This window comes from Helianthus annuus, chromosome 8 (genome assembly GCF_002127325.2).
Source record: "Helianthus annuus cultivar XRQ/B chromosome 8, HanXRQr2.0-SUNRISE, whole genome shotgun sequence".
In the NCBI taxonomy this organism is placed as follows: domain Eukaryota; kingdom Viridiplantae; phylum Streptophyta; class Magnoliopsida; order Asterales; family Asteraceae; genus Helianthus; species Helianthus annuus.
Window position 1 is genome coordinate 28,100,111 of NC_035440.2, and position 8,867 is coordinate 28,108,977.

Sequence of the window (8,867 nt, forward strand, 5' to 3'; positions counted from 1 at the left end):
AGTTCTTAAAGAAAAATATTTCTAGTTAGATTATTTCTAATTAGATTACCTGAAACAGAAAAAAATTACTTTATATTTTATTCATTATAGATAAAATTATAAAGATAAATATAACGACGATGCTTAGTTCTTAAAGAAAAATATAAAGATAAAATTATTGATGCATGGTGTGTAATATACATTGGGACCTGTATGTGCACAAACTGAAAGTAATCCGAAGAAAAACACTTACTCGGAACTTAGTACAGTATGGCAATTAAGCAACACATCAAGGGCAAATTAAACTGAAGTACCAATGTTTGCGGTATACCTTGTTCCACATTTTCAAAATGCAATGTTTATTCTATTTCTTAAAAAAAAAACAAAAAAAAAACATGGTACTAATAAATGAAACTGCGTCAAAATTCATACCTAACAAAAAGAATATTTTTTAAATATACAAAATTACCTTTGGCATGGAATCAATGTAGGTCTCTGGGACCTCCATTTCTCAATGAACTTGCGCATTTCTGGTCATGGAAGCTTTAAGAGCTTGGTTGTAAATATTCTTTTGATGTTCATACCATTTTCTTGATTCATCTGAAAGTCCTCCTGGAGGAACCTTTACCCGAGGTATCCACCATCTTTTTGTGATTCGTCTGCATTTTAGGTACATACCAGAATTCTTTTGATCTTTGAAGTTGTCTGAACAATCCTAAAACATGTATTTATTTCATTACTTCACTTGAAACCACAATAGATTTGATTTTGTGTTTCATTAAAGTTATTATAGGAACTATTACCATAATCTGAGATGAAAACGGGCTCTGAATTTTGGTCCACTTTGAATGTATCCCTTGAATTTGACTTTCTGAAAGTAAATATTAACATGAATACCCGAACGCGCTTGAAAATAATAAAGATAATGATGGCTTCTGGTGGGTACAACGCAATAATTTACACATAAAAACAACAAAATAACATCAAGAGCCAGCCCATGTTATAATCGAAGTCACAATTCAACATTGAACCTAAATAGGTGTAAATTGTTCCCTACTTCCCTTATCCTAATAACTTTTGTATGATTTTCTAAACAAAACATTTCTTTCCATACACCATCATTATATTACAAGAGGCCGAGTATTAAAAATATGCAAATATATATATATATATATATATATATATATATATATATATATATATATATATACTTCTGACAATTAAAAATTACATATTACATGTAATGGGGTATAAAGTACACTCTATTAAAAATTAAAGTAGATAGAGATGTTACCAATTTAGGACCAGAGATTTTCTGTTTGTATCATAAGTCCTACTTGTTGATATGTCCTACTTGTTGATATAGAAACATGTCATAACATTATCTATTTGAGACTTGAGTACCAATAAATCAGTTCATTCTTAAAATGTATATAAATTTTGTTGAGAACTTAATCAGAAAGATTTTAAAAATGTATATAAATTTTGTTGAGTGGCGGATACATAATTTTTATGTAGAAGGACCCAATACATGTCGGTTAAATATGGGTAAAAACGATGATAAAATAACATTGTTTATGTAGAAGGACCCAATACAGGACCCAATACATAAGTCGACTACTTTTTGACACCAGACAAATTCACATGCGGTGAAATAACAGTTCTTGAAGACTCACCTAAAAACACTGTGTACCTGAACATTTCCCCTACTAAAATCCAAACTGACTTCTAACCTACTACAAAAGTCAAGTCAATATGTTATTTATACAACAAAATTAAATAACCCAATAATTAAATCTTCTAAATAACATTGTATTAGGCTAGAAAAGTAACCTTTTCAAGAGCTTTCTCCCTCAGTCATTCGTTCAGATAGATTAAGCGCCTTGAGTCCTGCATAAAAAAACAAATCAAAATCTTAATATTGACTAAAGGCCAATAAATTTTAGGGTTAGAGAGCACCTGTTGGACCCGAATGAAACACAAATGAGTCAGACCAGGAAATTACCTGGTTAACACGAAACCCTAAATCCTGCGACACGCGAATCAACAACCGTAATATTGGATGACCATTGTTATTCAGAACTGTAACAGTTAGAATTTAAAGAAATATTAACAAAATCAACAATAAATCTGCACATCCAGCCATAAACAATATTTAATTAGGAAATAAAGAGCAAAAAATTACGTTTCAAAAGCTTTAGAGATTGAAGATAGTGATCTTATTTACGATTTTCTAAATAGTGTGATCTTATTACGACTTTCTTAACGCTTGCCTAACCTTAAACAGAGAAGATAGTGATCCAAATAATTTCTTACCCAACGTTATTTCGATCGAAACCCTAGAATTTCTTACCGATATCGAAGAACCCTGAATTCCAATCCATTGCCGTCGTTCTGAGTTCTAACCATCTCCTTTAACAAACCCTAAAATTTGTTCCCCCAATTGTGAGCTTGAATGAGCAGACGACAGATGAAAACAAAAACAAAAACTTGATCCATTTGGATCTAGAACTGAATTATACAAAAAGAAGATGAATAACTTGATTTAGTTTTTTCATGATGTTCCTTCACAGGGAGGCGGCTAGGGTTTCTTCATGGAGGCAGAATGTGAATGAGGGAGGTGGAAGCGTGGTGAAGAAGCTGAAACCCTAGTGCGATATGAGAATTGAAGTGTTTATACGGGTTATAACAATATATAGGCACGCGTGATTATGACCCATATTAGAAAACGGGTCCGTATGACCCATGCACCACAGGGAAAACAAAGGGATGCAACTTTTGGCGGGAAAATGAGGAATAGAGGCTCTAGATAGGGGACATGTGTCCCCTAGGTATAGCTTTTATTAGGTTAAGAAGATGATATTAAAACAATCTTTTCTAGGCTGTATTTTGTCTGTTTCTCTTTGAATTTTTGAGTGATTTTTTTAAAAGTGGAATATATTATTGTTTCACTTTATGGCTTCTTCTATGAATGGTACAAAAGTGTCTTTTCCAAATCAATAATACTCTGTAAGTTACCTATTTTGGCCATGTTGCACTTAGTTTTCCATTCTTTATGGGGTTTTCAAGATAAGATTCAATAATACAGATATGGCTTTTGAGGATCTATGATGGTTGATTTGTGCCTAATGCTAAATGGTTTGTGTTCATGAGATGCGGACAAAGGGAGATGAAGTAGCCGTTACCAGGTGTGTGATAGATTGTTTTCTCATTATTTTCTTATGATGCTCCATTAGTATTTGTTGATGATATTATCTTCTATATGTATACACTAATAAATCAAGAAATTTTTTAGTTATTATTTTTACCTTTTCATCTCATATGTATGTTTTCATACCCATAATGGAGCTCAAACTTGTTACATTTTCAGCAGTGGTTAGTCCCTTTTTTTTTGCATTTTCTATCTCTATTAATATTATTTGGACTCTTTATAACTATCTTGTATCTATGTTCAGCCACATCCCGATGTGAAGCCAATGGCGTATGCCAATAATTTCCTCCGCATGTTCAATTAGTGTTTGTTTGCTGACTTGGGTGATACTACAACTGCACATATCGCATGAAACTCCTGAGACACGTGTGGTATTACTTTCTTGCAACAGTTTACTTATTTTTCAATAGTTTATTATGTAACTGAAAGCCAAAAACACACAGTGGCCTGAATTAGGGGCCCGTTGTTTATCGTCCACCAACTCTTGTACCGGCTAAAGTTGTCCTGTTGTTGCATGATCTCGCTCAATAAATGCTTCAAACGAGCCAGCAACAACAAGTGTTTATTATTTATAGGTAACACTTTATATTATAAAGTTTCTTTTTTGAGTAAACGTCAATTTGCACCTGCCCCATTTATGTTTGCATAGTTCGTCACTGTACACGCTTCCATCCAATAATACCCTTATGGGTGTTAACAACATACCGGTCAAACAATCGGTCAACTGACAGAAGGGTGTAAAGTGATGAGAAATGCAAACGTCAATGGGGCTAATACGAAATTCGCGGGTTTGGGTTTAGTCTAAACGGGGTTGGGTTAGTTTCGAGTTGAACCCGTTTAGCTAAACGGGTCAGGTTTGGGTTAACTAGGTCGGGTTGGTGGGTTGACCAGTTTAACCCATTTGTTTTATATTATATTTTTTACGATATGTTCTATATCATAAATTAAATTGGGTGTGTATTATATGTTATAATTATAACTTAAAATGAGAAATTAAAATAAGATTTCTTAATTTAAATGTAATTTTATTATATACATTTGTGTTTTTTAGTGAATTTTAATATATTAATTTGTGGAAAAAAAATTAGAAAGTAAAAAAAATTCGAGTTGAACGGGTCGTGTTCGGGTCAACCTGCGAATATCGGGTCATGTCCGGGTTCACATGTGGGGGTATTTACCTGCAGCCTTACCTCAACGCTCGCCATTAGTTTCTCCGGTCGAAGTTAACTTCCCACCGTCAACCGACACTGGTCGTTTCTGGACGGACTTTTGTGGCGGTGGCTGTGGGTTTGCTATGCCCATTTCAGGTCGCTAATTTTTTATATACTCATTCTTCCTTTGCATATATGAATATATTTACCCGTGAAGCTTTTGATCAGACACTGGGAAGCTAATCACATGGGGTACAACTGATGATCTTGGTCAAAGCTACGTGACCTCAGGGAGACATGGGGTGTGTTTAATTTTTCGTCTATTCATCGTATGTGTTTCATATGAAAGAAGCTAATGTGCTATTTTTTTAAGGAAACACCGGAACCTTTTCCTCTTCCGAGTGAAGTTTCAATGGTGAAAGCTGCAGCAGGTTGGGCACATTGTGTCCGTGTAACAGGTATTGCTAATACTTTTTTCCTTTTTATATAACTGCAAACAAAATTTTTATATTTTTTGTGTATATACAATGGCTGGAGAGGTGTACACATGGGGATGGAAAGAGTGTGTGTCGTTTGGAACAGTTCTTGGAGACCCATACACAGATCAAGATCCAGAAACAGACTTACTTGATCAAGGTAATATTAATCATTGCAGTCATTGGCATAGGAATATGGTAACTGGTGAGTTCACTAACTATGATATTAAGTGAGCCCTCACTCAGAGGGTTCAAGATCTATGGATGTAGTCGCTGCGCATGAAAGTACGAAAAGGTGACGTGATTTACCACCAGATTATCAGTACATAAGGTATTAGAATACAATGCCTAATTATCTTTAATTTCTTGCAGATGATAATCGGTTATATTTTTTTAATGGTGGTAAAAGTTCGTCTTTTTTTTTTGTTTTTTGTTACGCATCTAATGATTAATCTATGCCCGCAGTGACTGTTTTCTGCCTGATAAGGCTATTGATTTAATCGATGGAGCCGGTTCTCGTGTTAGACTTCGTCATGCACAAGTATGTACATTTCTGTGTATATTTTGTTTGCTTTACTTTGATCAGCTTTTAAATCTCTGAATAACAATCATTTCTTCAAATGTTCAGGTACATTTATTTTGTAACTTTTTTGACATAAGCATTTTTTGCTTATATTGCATCTGATGTGACATCAACGCGTGACACACTAACATGTTATATGTAAAATATGTGAAAATGAGTTTGGGTGCTAAAATTGGTGATAGATTTATAAGCTGATTTCTATTTTGCATAAGTTCAAGTTGGTTAATAAAATCATGTAGAAAACGCGTAAAGTTCATTTCTATTTGGTGCAGATTACCCATTTAACAAATGCATGATGTTAATATAAGCTAAAGACAGATTAAATTATCCTTCAAGGGTTTTAAGAGATAACAGATATATATACACCAGTTTTCGGACACAGTAGAGGTGGCGCAACCATCGGCTGAGGTCTCGCGGTGGTCTTTGATAGCACAAGCATATATGGTGGTGGCAACGACATATTGTTGAAGATTGGAGGTAGCCTTGTGCTCCCAGGTACGTTTTCCCGAGTTCAGATCTAGCGGTGGCGGAGATCAAATTAGGTAATTTTTGGATGTGGGTCTAAACGGGTCATGATGATTTGATGTTTACTTATTGAGTATTTTCAATTGTAGGAGCACCAGTACTTGAATAACCCCGAGTGTAGGGGCGGATTCATGTACTAAGGTACTGGTTCACACAAACCCAGTGAGCGTCAACTTTTTTATAAAAAAGTATATATAAAAAAGGTGAGTGCACCCATAATTTATTATGAAGTGAACCCATATAACAAAGTAAGTTAGTGTTTCAGTGGTTAAATCTTCATTGCGGAATTTCACGTTTCATGAACTCGCTGTGACGACTTGTGGCTTTTGTCCTGGTAAGTGTTTGTTACGATGACGTTATTATTTTTTTATAATATTGCAAGTAAATTGGATTTTGATAATATAAGGAGTAATTTATTGACCCCTAATAATTTATACCAGCATATTGAGCGGTGATATTTCGAGGTCAACCCGCATTTGTGAAAAAAAATCGGGTTGAACGGGTCGTGTTCAGGTCAACCCACGAATATTCAGGTCATGTTCGGGTTCATATGTATGGCAAGATTTTCGGGGTGGGGTCAGGTTCAGATTCATCTGAAATTTTCAGGTTCGGGTCAGGTTGAACCCGCCAGCCCACGAACACGATATGTTTTCATATGTACAAAAATGCCCTTTCAGGGTTATAACTATTGTGTATAAATTTTCAATACTGTAAACGTATGTTACCTTTTGGATACTGCAGGAAGCAAGTGTTGTTCCATTTGCTCCATTGACAGCATAACGTGTTCTTAAATCCTCTGCTAGGATGACTAAGAAGTTTGTTTATGTACTTATGAAGAATATGTTCCCATTGTTATTACATTGATTCTTAAAATGGCGCGTCATTGGATAGTTAGCATCTTACTTTGTACTTGTCCTTTAAAAGAACAAGAAATAAATATGATTATTTGCTGCTATGTGAGTATTCTTGATTGGACTTTGTAAACCTCTAAAGATGGGAATTTGCTATGTATATATTGACTTTTGGGTGTGCACAGTTTGGTTTGTATATATTTCTAATCGTGTTTCTATATTCTTCATAAGGCTATAAAATGTAGGAATTCTGTATTACAAATTAGATGATGTTATTGGGTTGGGTGGCCCTTATGCAACTACTTATATGACCACTTCAACTACTTATATAAACTTTTAAAAAATTTTGTTTGTTATTCATAGTATATTATTTTTTTCGGCTCGCGAAGTTCCAATGCCAAACCCATATAATGAATAGATAATGTCATTAGATCTAATTAGATTGAAAATAGTTATGTGTTTACTATTTTCAAAAAGTATTAACATATACATATATCAGATTTTTTTTACAAATCACGTGCCCCTCGAAATCATGGGCCTTGTGCGGAGGTCCTCCCCGCACACCATCAAAGCCACCACTGGCGTATGGGTTGCGAAAGCATTTTTATATAGAGATCTCATTATGAACTAAAAAGGAATTAGTTTTACATGAAAACTTTAAATACATATGGAGGCAAAGTTGGAATACTGATGAAACCGAACAAAAAATTTGTGGTGGGAAGGGAAACAAGAAACTTAAGAGGTTCAAAATGTTGTTTATGTACTTTTGATTATTGAAAATTAAATTTTTCTAACCCGGGATGTTCCAGGGTGATAGCCTAGTAAAATATATACATAAAGTTATATGTGATGATATGAATACTATGTTATGTTGGTTACATTTTTAATGCAATATTTATTTTAAGACTCGAACCTTTGATCCAACCACTCACCCTATTATGTTAACTAGAAAGATTATCCGCGCTATGCTGTGTGGTTTTGCTCAGTATTTATTTTGATTCAGTGTAACAACCGAAAGAAATTAGCGCAAAAGAATATCGACACATGTTTTACATCGACTGAAAACCATTAATATAATATAAAATTCAAATTGGATAGCGGGACAGGCTGATTTTATATTAATTCTAAATGTAAACGTGAACGCTATCATATATAACTTTAATGAAAAAGGAATCTAAGACTAAAACACTAAACACAAAGAAAAATACAAAAAATAAAGTCCAGAAAAAAAATCATAAAATCATATCATGATGGAAACAGAAAAAAAAAACCAATAGAATGAAAGCATTATTCACACAACTTGCTAATACGTCTAAACGTAGGCCAACTGAAAACGTACATAAAAATAAGTATGAAAATGTATCATATTTGACCCGACATATTTCCGAAGAAAATTTATATCGAAAGTAAACCAACTTGAATTTATTGCGACACAAACGTAAAGTGATTCCAATTTTATACCGTCTAATAAAAACTTATTATATTAGACCCAACTCATTAAATTTACATCGAAAGGTAGACCAATTGAAAACCCACATAAAAATAAGTACGAAAAGGTATTATATTTGACCCAATTTATTTTCGGAAAAATAAATAAATTTACGTTAAAACGTAGAACAATTGAAAACATACATAATAATAAGCATAAGAACATATTATATTTGACTCAACTCATTTCTATAAAAAAAATTACACCTAAATGTAAACCAATTTGAATTTATACCAACATGACAATAAAATAAACATGTAAAACTCGATTACAAAGTTTTAAAAAAGCTAAAGAGTTGTAAGTGTCAACACTGAAAGTTTGAGGGTAAAAGTATACGAAATAAAAAAAGACAAAAGACAAAAAAAACTACTGTTCATCCAACTTGCAATTGTAATATATATAATTACATAGCGTAAATAATAATAAATTTAATTTGAGACATTAATATACTTAAGAAATACGTAATATCGAGATGATTTTTTAACAGAAAAAACACATTCATTATAAGACATTAAATAAATATCTATATCTATCTATATTTTCTATAAAAGGAGAAATCCAAGTGACATAAGAAAAGCTGATGTGTCAGCAGGAGAGCATGT

General features: G+C 33.3%; 1 protein-coding gene and 1 long non-coding RNA gene across 7 annotated transcripts; one reads left to right on the forward strand and one right to left on the reverse strand.

Moving 5' to 3' along the window:
- Positions 1 to 210: 210 nt before the first annotated feature.
- On the reverse strand, positions 211 to 2,795 carry LOC110872508. Of its 5 annotated transcripts, XR_004864883.1 has the most exons (7): positions 2,333 to 2,788; positions 1,985 to 2,061; positions 1,813 to 1,869; positions 1,656 to 1,715; positions 783 to 850; positions 449 to 694; positions 211 to 349 (listed from the first exon to the last, which is right to left on the reverse strand). It is a non-coding gene; the product is annotated as an uncharacterized LOC110872508 (long non-coding RNA). The 5 variants fall into 5 exon arrangements; XR_002554501.2 differs by having other exon boundaries at positions 211 to 694; positions 2,333 to 2,794; XR_004864884.1 differs by lacking the exon at positions 211 to 349 and having other exon boundaries at positions 359 to 694; positions 1,656 to 1,712; positions 2,333 to 2,794.
- A 141-nt stretch (positions 2,796 to 2,936) lies between these two features.
- LOC110872507 lies at positions 2,937 to 6,960 on the forward strand. 2 transcript variants are annotated; one of them, XM_035976557.1, is made up of 10 exons: positions 2,937 to 3,167; positions 3,435 to 3,561; positions 3,647 to 3,765; positions 4,375 to 4,497; positions 4,570 to 4,643; positions 4,715 to 4,799; positions 4,870 to 4,977; positions 5,283 to 5,895; positions 6,015 to 6,259; positions 6,667 to 6,960. In XM_035976557.1, exons 2-8 carry the CDS (start codon positions 3,539 to 3,541, stop codon positions 5,315 to 5,317), a joined length of 567 nt encoding a protein of 188 aa, XP_035832450.1. In that variant the 5' UTR covers positions 2,937 to 3,167; positions 3,435 to 3,538; the 3' UTR covers positions 5,318 to 5,895; positions 6,015 to 6,259; positions 6,667 to 6,960. The 2 variants fall into 2 exon arrangements, with proteins under 2 accessions (XP_035832450.1, XP_021976998.2); XM_022121306.2 differs by lacking the exons at positions 6,015 to 6,259; positions 6,667 to 6,960 and having other exon boundaries at positions 2,953 to 3,167; positions 4,870 to 5,358; positions 5,673 to 6,008.
- The last annotated feature ends 1,907 nt before the right edge of the window (positions 6,961 to 8,867 follow it).